The sequence below is a fragment of the Hibiscus syriacus genome, unplaced genomic scaffold, assembly GCF_006381635.1.
Source record: "Hibiscus syriacus cultivar Baekdansim isolate YM2019G1 unplaced genomic scaffold, ASM638163v2 tig00110931_pilon, whole genome shotgun sequence".
Taxonomy (NCBI): domain Eukaryota; kingdom Viridiplantae; phylum Streptophyta; class Magnoliopsida; order Malvales; family Malvaceae; genus Hibiscus; species Hibiscus syriacus.
In genome coordinates this window covers 394,447-408,226 of record NW_024062918.1, presented here as the reverse complement: position 1 = coordinate 408,226, position 13,780 = coordinate 394,447, and the positions used below count along the sequence as shown (strand labels likewise).

Genomic DNA, 13,780 nt, shown 5'->3' with positions numbered 1-13,780 from the left:
GTGAGTGAGATATGAAAGTGAAACCCAAATCCCAAGATGGGGCAATGGGTTTGCCATAAGCAGAGTGTCGGACCCTCCAAAGTCCAAACCCACGATCCTGTGTTTGCAAACAATTCAGCACAGCATGTGCAAGGGAATTGGATTCACATCTTCAAGAATCTGCTCTAATGCACGTGAATGTTAAATGATTTAATCCTTTTGGACTGCATTCCATTGCATAGCGGTGCATTAACTGCACCCATTGACGTCCCTTTGATTTTCTTACACATTCTCCAGTTCAATAACAGGATTCATGTTCCTTGCTCTCTTATTGTCAACAAGTTCGTTTTTAGTTACATGTCCCTGTCTGTATTTTAGTTGTATATGATTCAAATGTTAGACTTCACATATTTCATCAAAATCATGAATTGCATCATCATATCTTCTCCAAGTTGTAAGCCATTAAGAATAATTCACACCCACCCTTTTACTTGGAAAAACATTGCTGAAGACTCACTTACAAAAAATTAGATGTAGGACCTAAATGAGTTCAAATTAACAAAAAGAAACTGGAGGAAAAAGAAACCCACTAAACTATGCAGTGAAACACAAGCCACAAATACACTGCAACGAGATATAGGCTATTGATAAGAAGTAGGTCCTAAATTTATGAACTACAGTACAAATTGTCGATTTTTCAAAATGTAAAAAAAATTATGTCCATATGTCTGTGTGTGAGCAGAAAAATTCTAATATTTTGTTTTCTATATAAAAAAATGAAATATTGAATATTGTGTATGGTGGGTAAAATTATTGCCAAATATTTTCTTTTTTTAAGAAAAAAGAGTATGTCTTGTTAAGAATTCTTTCGTATTTAATTTGAGTTAAATTAAAATCAAAATAACAAAAAGAAGAAACGAAAGCAGGAAAAATACAATCTGAGATTACATCCGACCTTGAAAACTCATAATATACCATCGATATACATATAATAAGAGGTGAAATTGCTGAATAATAATTATTATAAAATAAATACTTTAGTATTGATAAGTAAAAATAATAAAAATAAACAAAAATTAAATTATAAATCATTACTATTTTAATGATGATTAATAAATTGAATGATGATACATATTTATAACAATTTTTCTCTTGATTTTAAAGTTTTATTTTGAATAATATGGATTGACCTGTGTCGCACACCTGTTTTTAAGGGTGTTCAGATCCAATCCGATCCAAAAAATAACCGAAAATCGATCCAAAAAACTGAAAACCGAAAAAAACCGAAACCGATTTAGTATGTTTTTTTTTAAAAAAAAACTCGATTGGTTCGGTTCGGTTCGGTTCGGTTTCGGTTTGAAAATCTGAAACGATCCAAACCGAACCGAACCGATAAAATATAATAGTTAATTTACAAGTTTAAAACAAACCTGTCCATAGCTCAGTGGTAGAGCATCTGACTGCAGATCAAGAGATTACCAATTCGATCCTGGTTGGGCTCCTAGTTTTTAATTTTTTTTCCTTTTGCTTTCTTTGATAATACAAACATTGGGTGTTTCGTTCCTTTTCCCTTCTCCATCTTTTCATATTTAATTTTATGCATCAATATTGGTATTGTAATAATATGTTTGTTTAGAGAGTGTATGCTATCATATTATAATATATAAAGTCATTCTGTAATCATATCTATATAAATAGAAATCTTTTTTTTCATTTCAAATGGCAAGTTTTGGTTATAACAATGAAACCATGAAAAGGGAATTGGAATCAAATCAAGAAAATTTAGGTAACCCTATTTTTCTTTCGACTTCAATCTTAAAATTGGGGGAAGCTAAACGATAGTACAATGAGGAAAGGTTTTTGCCAAACCGAACCGCACAAATCCAAATCGAATTAAACTACACTTAATTGGATCGGATCGGATCGGATTTTTTTTAGAAACATCCAAACCGATCCAAACCGCAAACATTTATACTTTCGGATCGGATGAATTTTTAGCAAAAAACCGATACAAACCGACCGCGAACACCCCTACCTGTTTTGATGAACGAGTCTCTCAACAGGGATTTTTTGCATACACAAGGATTCAAATTAAATACCTTACTTAAGCGATATCAATGTGCTTACCACTTGAACTAAATTATTTTTAATTATTTAATAAATATAATTGTAAAAATACATTTAAAGATTTCAAAATATCAATATTAAACCAATATGTAGTTTTACTTATTTACATAAAAAGAATAAAATAAATTAAGACTATAAGACACTGTTTTGTTGAGACATTGATGATTAAAAGTTATAAAATAATTCATCGATTATAAGATGTTATTTTGTTGAGTCTCTTGACTAATAAAAGTTACAAAATGATCATTCAACTATTCATATGCTTCAAATTTATCCATTTCCATTAGAAAATTGACGGTCGTCTGATGTGAATGTTAATCTACTTATTAGGATATGATAAAACTCAATCATAGAACAGTTTGAGTTGTATAATCGTTTGACATTCTGAATCATATTTTATTATATACCGGTCACCAGGTTAATGTTCAATTCAGATTATTGTTAAATTTTTAACTAAAAAAAAGTTTAAAACATATAAATAATCAAATATCATTTTATAATTTTTAATAATTAAAAAACTCTTCAAAATTATATATTATAATTAAAAAAAATATTTTAAATTAAAAAATTAATAAAAGAATATCTTATAATCGATCCTACTTTAACCTAAAACAATAACATAGACAGTGGTAAAACATACATAATAATTGAGCGAAGATAATGACATACACAATTTTTTTTTAATAAGATGTGTGCTTTTTCGCCTAAAAAGAATCTGAAGTAGAAAGTAGATGTTGAGTGGGGAGTGAGGTACTTTAATATACAGTTAAAATAAAATGTTATCGATTTTATTATTATTTTAAATAATAAATTTAATAAAAAATAATTAAAAATATTATTATTTTTATTTATTATAATTATTGATATAAATAAACTCGATAAAAAATTTTGATAAAAAAATATTTTAGATAGTATTTTATTAAAAATATTATTTTTTTTATCATGATTATTTATATCAATAATTGATAATATTAATAAAATCGATCAATATAATAATATTTTAAATCATTTTTATTATTTAAAATAATAACAAAACCAATAATATTTTCTTAACCATATATGATACTGAGGCACCGTAGAACTTCATGGCGAATTCTTTGCGAGTTGACACATCAAATAACATAAAAAAAAAAAACAGAAATGTCTCTGGTCGAAAACATTGCGAACGGCACCGTCTCGATAGCTTATGAAGATATTTTTGAAGCGAACAGACAGAAAAGAAGCTTCTTTAACTCTCTGACCATTGTTCCAAGTTTCAAATATATCAGTCGCACTCCAAGTTATTGATTCCAGAAGAAGAAAAACCATTTTCTTTGTCACCAAAATCTTCACCTCAATGTTCCATTTCTGACAGATAAATTGAAAAGAAACAAACTAATCATGAATTCTTGCATTTTCTTGGATTCAAACTCGAACCCATCTCTCAAAAGCCTCTCTTTATCATCACTATACCTTCAAATTCTCTTATTTTTTCTTATTCAGATTCATTTCTGTTTTTCTTCTTCACCTAAATCTCTCGTCTTCCCCCTTAAAACCCAAACCCTGAGATCTCCGAACAAGCTTCAGTTTCAGCACAACGTTAGCCTTATTGTGTCTTTATCAGTAGGCACTCCACCACAAAATGTCTCCATGGTTCTCGACACTGGAAGCGAGCTCTCTTGGCTCCGTTGCAACCAAACCACCCGGAAAAACCAACCGGACCCGACAATGTTCTACCCCAATCAATCAACCTCGTACAAACCAATCCCTTGTTTCTCCCCCACATGCACAAATAAAACCCGAGATTTCCCGATCCCAGCTTCATGCGACTCCCACAACCTTTGCCACGCCACTCTTTGCTACGCTGACTCTTCTTCTTCCGATGGAAATCTCGCCTCCGATATCTTCCATCTCGGGTCATCCGACAATATCTCGGGCCTTGTTTTCGGTTGCATGGACTCCATTTTCAGTTCCAACTCCGACCAAGACTCCAAAACCACCGGGTTAATGGGCATGAACCGTGGCTCCCTCTCTTTTGTTTCCCAAATGGGATTCCCCAAGTTCTCGTATTGCATCTCGGGTTCCGATCTCTCCGGTCTCCTCTTACTCGGCGACTCCAACCTAACGTGGCTTGCACCGTTAAACTACACGCCGTTAATCCAAATCTCCCAACCGTTGCCGTATTTCGATCGGGTCGCTTACACAGTTCAGCTTGAAGGCATCAAAGTATCGGGTAAGCTATTACCGATTCCGAAGTCCGTTCTAGTCCCAGATCATACCGGGGCAGGTCAAACCATGGTTGACTCGGGTACTCAATTCACTTTCTTATTGGGACCCGTTTACAACACTTTAAGAGGGGAGTTTTTGAATCAAACAAGCGGTGTTTTAAGGGTTTTAGAGGATCCCAACTTTATTTTCCAGGGGGCAATGGATTTGTGCTACAGGGTGCCGTCGGGTCAAGGCAGGCTGCCGGATCTGCCGTCAGTGGGTTTGGTATTTGCCGGGGCGGAAATGGTGGTGTCGGGTGATCGGGTTTTATACAAGGTTCCGGGTGAAATAAGGGGGAGTGATACGGTATGGTGCATGAGTTTTGGGAATTCTGATTTATTGGGTGTGGAGGCATACGTGATTGGTCATCATCATCAACAAAACGTGTGGATGGAATTTGATCTTGAGAGATCAAGGATCGGATTGGCTCAGGTGCGCTGTGATATGGCTAGGCAGAGATTGGGTGTTGGCCTATAGGGACCAATCAAAGCCCTATAATATGTGTGATCTGACGGCACCAAGCAACCGATGGAATTTCTTCCAATTTGTAACTCCGAGTTTTATAACTAAAAGATCCCACTCATGTGTATAAGCCTCTATTATAACTATATTTATTATAAAGATCCAAATCCAAACAATTTATTTTGTTGGTGGACAAAATATTGGGATTTATTGAGTTGGGTAGAATTTTAAATATGGTTGAAATTATTGAGTTGGGTAGAGTTTTAAATATTTATTTTATGGTGATATCATTATATAATTTAAATTTAAAATATGGTGAAATTAATCTAAATGATTAGTCTACTTACGTTTGAGTGCCATGCATTTCATTTCATTTCAGAGTCTTGTTGAAATTAACCTTTATGTGGAAATTTTAAAAAATAAAAATAGATATATCATGTTACATTAGTTTTGCCATTAAGTTTTTAGCGATAGGGTATCAAATTAAAATTTAAATTAAATGTTAAATATGATTTTGAAAAAAAATAAATTTTAGGTATTAAACGTGTAGTTTATCTCTTTTAATATTTATTTAACAAGAATAATTTAGTTAATGGTATGTTTTGATAAGTTGCATTAGTTGTGTACTTCGGTTTATAATGTTCATTGTAAAATATTTGTATTTGGGAGGATTTAAGTATAATCTAAAAAGGCATTATCAACCCTTGGAGTGCTATATTATTTAGATATTACCTTGCCTTGAAAAAATTAGCTAAATTAGTTGACCCTTATTCCCATATGTAATGGGGGTAAGGGAGAGGTAAGATAGTAGGCTGCCCCCAACGCCAGGTTGAGAGAAGTTTCCGTGAAAGACCTCCAAATTATGAAATGCCCTCCATGTGACTCGATTCTCACAACCTCAAGGTTAAGAACCTTACTCTCTACCAACGAGTTAGATGGTCAAACCACACCCTCACTGTCGTGGAAGCTGATGCAGTGTATGTCAAATCCTTCAAAATGAATATCGTACTTATCACTCACATTCGGGCTAGGGATACTCCCTTACTTGAAAAACCAAACATGTCAAGGGCCCAACAACACTAGACCTGCACCTGCAGTTACAATGTCTCATTTGTGCAACCAAATATTGCTCTTCTCCAAGCTCATTTTTTTAATAAATCAAAGGGTGTTTACACCACCAACTTCCCAGTTAACCCACCTTTCAAGTTTAACTACACCGGCACACTACCGAAGAACATCGCGCATGAGCAGCTACACCAAGGTGGTGGCACTACCTTTCAACACTAGCATGGAGTTAGTGTTGCAGGATACTAGCATCCTTGGTGCACAAAGCCACCCTTTACATCTTGATGGGTTCAATTTCTTTGTTTTGGCTCAAGGTGTTGTGAACTTCGACCCCAAAAACGATCCTGCCAGGTTCGATCTTATCGAGCCCGCCGAGAAGAACAAGGTTGGTGTGCCATCTGGTGGGTGGGTCGCCATTTGGACCCTATACTCAGTGGACCCTTTATGAACTTTACTCAAAAAATAAAAACAACTTAATGAAACAAATATAATTTAAAACAAATAATTTATTATTCCTTTTATTTATGAACCGCAAATCGATAAGTGTGTTTTCGTGAGCCTTTCATGAATTAACGGAACACTAAGCCGAAGATTGTTACCCAAGCTATCTACTAACTAAAAACCCATGTCCTCAATAATTTGTCTTGCTTAGTGTTGTGAGAGAAGAAAACTTATTGTTCACAGTTTACTCTTGTAAAATTGACATTACTTTGTATGTGTGTAGTCCTAATAGGTAGGAGGATCAATTTATACTCATCAACCTTTTTTTAATAATCTCGGGTGATTATAAGAATGCATATGTTCATAATTTTTCTTAATCATTGACAACGTAAACACACTCTACAGACGTAGATGCTCGAATCTAGGAATTGTAGTGAGAGTAACACTTCCTTTAACCACTAAACACTTAACATGTTCATATTTATCAACTTCTAGTAAACTACGTCCATCAAGTAATGAAATGAATGTATAAAATTTAATTTGTTATTAAAGTATGTATAAACATAGTCTTTATACACTAGTTTGATAATTTTAGTACTTTAACTTTTTATAAGTTAAAAATTTAATCATGACTCAAATAGTATTAGAAAATATGATTAAATTATATGGTTTTAAACTATCAAATTCACAAATAAAAATTAGATTTATAATAAATATATAATATAAAAACTAATGACATAATTTAATTTAATAAAATTTATGGTTATTATCTATATTATGATTAAAATTTTAAAATGTAAAAAATAAAAAAATAAATTAAAATATAAGACTTAAATTTATAACTTATATATATAATACATATATTATATTAATTTTAAAATTTAACTAAAAAATAGCTTAATTTTAGATTTGATGATACTTCATAAAATTTAGGGTAAAATCTTAGGTGCAAACCTCTAACAATTAAAATAGAAGAATATATCAAACGATATCAGGGATAAAAAAAAGGGTTGTTCTTCTAAGAGATTATGAGCTCGAGGAATTGTGTTTGTAAAGTGTGTGATATGACTGATTTTTTTTTAAATTAGTACTACCTTATAAGTATGGATTACTAAAAAAATCGACCTTGTAAACATTAATTGAAGGGGTCACTCCTCTCTTTTGCCCTAACATGGTTTTGTAGGATAGATTTTCCACCAATGGGACAGCTGAAATTGTTCCATTTTTCTCCACACGTGAATTTTGACCATGGTTGGGGTCCTCTATAATGTAGATGGTCCCACGTTATAATGGGTTGACTTTTGTTTTTTACTTAGATTTGATCTCTTACCACACAATCCGCTCCTGCATTCCGCTTGCTGCCGGAATTTATATACTCGTCGGTCCTATTAAATTTATCTATTCTTGATTTTAAAATTATCTTATTTAAAATATTTTATTAGAAAAGTCGATAAATAATAATATTTGTATTTCATTTTTTACCCTTATATATCTTACATTTTTACACCTATAAAAATAAATCTGTCAAATCTATCAATCACATTTTGAGGATAATTTTGTTATTTCTCTCATTTTATATGATTTGTCATATGATCAAATTTATCTTCTAAAATATATATTTTATGAAAATAAAATTAACGAGACAGAGGAAATAATAGTTTTGTTTCTTTAGCATTTGTTACATCAAATTATAAATCCCATACTTTTTATATTTTTTTTTTCTAATTTATATCTGAGATTTGTGATTATTTCTTCCTACATTTGAAGAATTTTGAATCTGCGTGTAGTGTGCTCAACACTTGTTGGTATTGGTCACCGTGTGTTTTAATGCAATGGTATCAATAGAGATAAGAACGTTTACAAATATGTAATGTTTTTATTAAATTTGAATCTAAATCTTTTAATTTAAATTAAATTTTGGATTAATTTACCATCCACATTAAACCTAAAAAATATTGCACAAATTATGTAATTGATTTTTCCTTGTAATGAGAGTTATTAAACTAATTTGAGATTAATTTAAATTAGTGTGCTCTTCCTTTATTCTTAGCCATCACGTATGAAGATCAGATGAATTCATGTAACCCACTTGGGAGTGTCCACGCATATTTGGCCAAAGTATCTGCTACCTTGTTTCCTTCCATTGGAATATATTGTAGAGTGAGTTGTTTTCCTTTCTTTTTAGATTAATTCTACGGTCTCATTGCTATCAATTTCAATTATAACTTGTCTTTCTCTAAGCTTTCGTGTACTCTAAAGTACCTGGTATGTTCCTCGAAGTTCCGCTTCTAGGATTATGTAGATATCCACTTTCCTTCCGTTGTCTAAGGTTATATATCGACTCAATTTCAGTTATGAAGAAAGTTTTTAATGAGTTCTTTCCTTTATTTGAATTTTGCTGCCTTGTTTCCTTCAATGGGAATATGTTATAGCAGAATGAGTTGTCTTCCTTTGTTTAGTTCTTTCTGGATTGTACATATACCCACTTTCCTTTCATTGTCTAAGATTGTATATTAACTCGATTTCAGTTATGAAAAAAGTTTTTACTGAATTATTTTTTTAAAGAAAAATATTTAAACATCCAAATTTAATAAGTAATATTGGCATGCCTAATAGAAGGGCTAAACCTAAGCTCAGTCTGACAAGTCAAAACCATTTTTGTCTTAACGTTCAAAGGTGAGGGTCTGCAGCTTGACGATCTGCCGTGGGTTTCACAAAGTCAAAGCCGAATACCTACAAAACTTTCCTCACTCTGAAGCAACGGCTCACAGATCCTCTCGTGTTGAAGATAAACTCTTGTGTATATTATATTAATCTTATGTTCGGCTTTATTTATATGAAACCGGACCAACTAGATATTGTCCCCCATTCAAAGGATTACGTTTCCATTGTCTGTTTCTGCTAAATGCAAGTCAGAGATCTGTCCTTTGCATTATGGATCTACTCTTTCAACATGTTGGATGCTTATGATTTCATCAATCTTTTTTATGATTTTTTGGTGCTTTTTGTTTTCTAGTTCTGGTTTCAAGATCTTAACTCAATTGTTTAGCCACTTTCTCTAATTATGTAAGTTTTCCAAACAATGTATTGCAAAAGATACTCATTTGATCAAATTAGTACCCAAAATCGAGTAAGCATTTTCATTGATTAATCAAGCTGCTCATCTTTATTTTTTTATATTCTCTTAGGTCATAGGTTGCAAACCCACTAGGAACACTCTAATTCATTCCCTTAGAGTCTCATTTCCTCTCTCCTCTAGGTATGATTATGATTAGATTTAGAATTTGTCAAAAATGTTTAGCACCCCAAACCCATTGAATAACCTTATTGATAAAATGAAAATTTGATTTTATGAGATTCTCATTTACTGTGTGTGTGTTGTCAATGAATTAAGAAAATTCTTGAATAAATATTATCTTATAATCACCTTTTACTATTAAAAAAATTAATACCCATGATTATGAATATAAGGCTTATCTATAAATTTCATTTCTTTATAAAATTTTAGAATAGTTTCTCTACTTCAATTTGTCAAAACTTAATCTTTTACTTTACGAAAGCTCATAAGTTTTATTATGTGACACTATTAAATCTTATCATTAAATTGTTGACTTAAAAATCAATAGTTCAACTAACTTATTAGTTAATTCAAATTTTTGTGTTTACCAACTGAATTAACTTGTTTGTTTTCATGAAGTAAGGGATCAAATTTTGATAAAAATAATGTAGAAGGACTAATTTTTCAATTTTCGTAAAAGAGAGGATGGAATTCAGAAATAGTCCCTAAATACAAATTTTATTTAGTGGTTGACACTTGCTGAATTAACCAAAAGTTATAGTAAGTCTTAGCAGAAGTCAACATATACATATATATATATATACACACACACACAAGTCTTGTCAACTTATCTTCATCTGCTCCATCACTTTCTTCTTCTTGTAAAAGCTAAGGTTTTTTTTTTCTTTTCGTTCATCTCACTGACTCACTAGCTAGTTCAATCAACGCAAGTCTTAATTTAGTTGTCACTGAAAGTGCGTAATGTGATGGAAAAAGATGAGAAGGATGATTGGTTCGATCATGGCCTCGAAGATGAACTAGTGAGAGAGCTTCTTGATGATGAGTCTCCTTTCTTTGTCATTCAACCCAAATCGAAAATTTCAGAAGAAGATGCCACTCAGCCACTCATCTATCCAGGGCCCAGGATTGAAGATATCCAGAATGGTTTATCAGTGAAAACATGGAACGGTCAATCTCAACCACAACACCGGACCAGGTAATTTATTTGGTTTTCTTTTGATATTGGGTGAACATTGAACAATCCATCTTCATTTGCAGAGTTAATTCAATGCTGGAAAGAGGTTTGCCTAAGATAGAAAATACATATACTCTGAAGGTCAAAGAAGGTGGCAATGGCATGGTAGATGATGGATATAAATGGAGGAAATACGGGCAAAAATTGATCAAAAACAGCCCAAACCCAAAGTATGTACAAATATAATTGCTTGAATCTATGACCTCTAAAAAAAATAATACTTCCATTAACGACTAACAATTTTCAATCGGTTCTCATTAATCTTTTGAAATATTTATTTGCATTGGTTTTGGAACAGGAGCTATTACAAGTGCAGGAACCTCAGATGCAGTGCAAAGAAGCAGGTGGAGAGGTCAAAAGATGAGCCAGATACCCTCATCATCACCTATGAAGGATTTCACCTACACTTTGCCTACCCATATTTCCCTCTCCTGCTTTTCAGAAGCTGAATCTTCACAAGCAAAAGACACCCTAGAAATTACTACACTCCCAAGCTCCATTGAGATGAGTTCGGAAGCAGGGTTTAGCCAACAAGGGTTACTGGAAGATCTGGTGCCTTGGATGATAAGGAATCCATCACATAACAATAACATTGCATCCATTTCTTCTTCTTGTTCGTCTTCTAATTCTCCCCCTGCTTCACCTTCTCACTGTCTTGGTCTCCCCATGTTTTGATATAATAAGCATCAACTCTAGCATTAGGTGAATATTGTGCGTACTTGGTAGAAGAAAATAAACCCAAGTAATCTTATACCAAGTCTCCATTATTGTACTCCTTTTTTTCTTCTAAATATCATATTTTTTTCTTCTTAATAAAAAAATTATTTTCATTCTTCTTCTTAATAAAAAAAGTATTTTCATTCTTGATAATTTTTTATAATTTAATTCGCTAATAATACATAAAATTATAAATCCTAAATTTGAGCAGTTGGTCTGTAGAGTATATACGTTATCAATGATTAATAAAAATTATGAACAAATTCTACCTTGTAATCACTTTAAAATATTAAAAAATGATAAATTTGATTAACCTTAAACAGTTGTAAATTTATTTAAAGAATTGGAATAAACACACTTTAAATATATAATCATCTTAAAAATTCAAAAAACCACTTAAAGTAATAACTCCAAGAAAAAAAATATTTTTTTCCAAAAATAAATAAAAACGCCATTAAAACTCAAAAAGCATAATTTATTAAAAGCAGTAATGTTAATAATGTGTCTAAACTCCAAGTAGAACGCTATGACATACAAATATTATAGGATAAGTGATAGTGATGAAATGGAGAGATGAGATCATAAGATGTTTAGATTGCATGCTATTTCTAGCTCATACGACTTTGTGGGTCACTAAGTGCTGCAATGGCTGTCTCGATCTGCATCTTTAACCCATCTTTCTCCTTTTCATCAGCCTGCATATCATTAATCAGACGACCAGCCTATCCATTTTAATCAAACATATATTGAGAGAGAGAGAGAGAGAGAGAGAATATAGTGGAGTTACCTCAATAAACAGAGTGTTCAACACCAGTGTCCCGGGAAGAGCGGTGATGTTCGCTGTAATAATCTTGAGGTTAAATGATTCGAAAAGTTGACAGAGTTTAACTATGGTGTCCGCACGTTTACTGCACGTAATGCTCACCAGCAGAGTGTTGTCTCCCATGGGCGTCACTTTGAGCTGCAAAAGTTTCCGAACAAAGTTAAAGAAATAAAGACAAGATGCAAAACTAATCAATGGAACAGGAAGAGAAGTCAGTGTTGATCACTTGAAGAAGTTGAATAGGGGAAGATGTTGGATTGAAAATGTTGGTGTTGTGGGATCTTAGTAGCAGAGGCAGTTGCTGGCGCACCTTTGTCTCTGGATTATTGTTCTCCATTTCCATGACCTCGGCTTGGATTCCGGCTAGCTGCTCTTGCAGTTGTTTGATGTAGTCGATGGCATCCTTGATTATAGAAGCCTTGTCCATCTAGAAGGAAAGGAGAGAGGTGAATGCATGTATGTGTATGTTGAGTTGATGAATTATTAATATGGAGTAGCTCACCTTGCTGATATTTGGAACTACTGCTCTGAGAGCAAACAGGCGTTGGTTAAGCTGCTTCCGCCTGTTTCTTTCGGAAACGATGTTCCTAGAGGCGGCTGAGGAGGGTGCTCCGTCGGGAGAACTAGAATCATAGTACCCATCGATTGTCCAAATGCATGCATGCAAACAAATTAATTTCCCTTTTCTTGCCAAAAGCAAAGTTGTAGCTTGAGTAGGTACCCGTATTCTTGATTTTCAAGGAAATATTGAGTCTCCCAATAGTGTTTGTACTCATCACCATGATTCTCCATATTCTCCATCCAAAGCATTTACTTGAAATAAAGAATGGAAACCAAAGTTGTATATATAATGGAAGCAAGGGAGAGGTTGTCGTTGCCATTGCCAATGGCATGTTTAAATTAATTTGATGGTCGTTTAAACTGGACTTTAATATGTTGATTGATATATGATAAAATCATATTTTAATTATGTTTACTGACACCACTATTTTTTTCAAGCACTGACTCGATAGTACAATGTTTCAAATAATGACTTAATGATATAATGTAAACGAAGATTTGATTTTTAAAATACACCTAAAACGATTTAAAGATTAGATTTTATTAAATCTAATCAAATTAACGTCCAACTTAGAAAAATATCAATTTGTTCACGAAGAAAGACGAGTTTAGAATATAGAAATAGTCGGTTGATCATTTTGTAATTTTTAACAATAAGAGGACTCAACAAAACAACATCATATAATTAATAGATCATTTTATAATTTTTAATAGTGGGGAGACTCAACAAAATAAATCTCTATAATAGAACTTTATCCAAAAAAAAGTTGGTAGAGCATAAGGTTATTAATCTTGAGGTCGTGAGATTGAGTCTTATGGAGGGCATTTCATAATTGGGAAGTATTTTACGAAAGCTACTCTCAATCTAGTATTAGAGGCAACCTACTATCTTACCTTCTCTTATCCCATCACATATGGTAACGAGGACATCTATTTATTTTTTAAAGAAACAGATAAGAAAAACCAAAATAACATTATTAAAAACAATTCCTACAGCTCAACAATATCTTTAACGGCAACTACCAAAAAGCTTTAATTTATTCCT

At 32.5% G+C, this 13,780-nt stretch overlaps 2 protein-coding genes and 1 pseudogene across 2 annotated transcripts; 2 read left to right on the top strand and 1 right to left on the bottom strand.

The window, feature by feature from the left end:
* The first annotated feature begins 3,413 nt into the window (after positions 1 to 3,413).
* On the top strand, positions 3,414 to 4,964 carry LOC120146833 (aspartic proteinase PCS1-like). Its single transcript, XM_039160328.1, has one exon. It carries the CDS (start codon positions 3,487 to 3,489, stop codon positions 4,828 to 4,830), a length of 1,344 nt encoding a protein of 447 aa, XP_039016259.1. The 5' UTR covers positions 3,414 to 3,486; the 3' UTR covers positions 4,831 to 4,964.
* A 5,378-nt stretch (positions 4,965 to 10,342) lies between these two features.
* LOC120146896 lies at positions 10,343 to 11,391 on the top strand (annotated as a pseudogene).
* A 544-nt stretch (positions 11,392 to 11,935) lies between these two features.
* LOC120146897 (transcription factor bHLH35-like) lies at positions 11,936 to 13,000 on the bottom strand. Its single transcript, XM_039160375.1, has 5 exons — positions 12,896 to 13,000; positions 12,677 to 12,860; positions 12,401 to 12,601; positions 12,139 to 12,312; positions 11,936 to 12,046 (listed from the first exon to the last, which is right to left on the bottom strand). The coding sequence occupies exons 1-5, from the start codon at positions 12,982 to 12,984 to the stop codon at positions 11,960 to 11,962; spliced, it is 735 nt and encodes a 244-aa protein (XP_039016306.1). The 5' UTR covers positions 12,985 to 13,000; the 3' UTR covers positions 11,936 to 11,959.
* Positions 13,001 to 13,780: the final 780 nt, after the last annotated feature.

Bases quoted from the DNA above. Each gene is read 5' to 3' on its own strand.
- LOC120146833 (XM_039160328.1), top strand. From the start codon at position 3,487: ATGAATTCTTGCATTTTCTTGGATTCAAACTCGAACCCATCTCTCAAA.
- LOC120146897 (XM_039160375.1), bottom strand. From the start codon at position 12,984: ATGCTTTGGATGGAGAATATGGAGAATCATGGTGATGAGTACAAACAC. The intron at 12,602-12,676 runs GTGAGCTACTCC...CTTTCCTTCTAG, and splicing joins TAGTTCCAAATATCAGCAAG to ATGGACAAGGCTTCTATAAT. The intron at 12,313-12,400 runs GTGATCAACACT...AAACTTTTGCAG, and splicing joins CCCCTATTCAACTTCTTCAA to CTCAAAGTGACGCCCATGGG.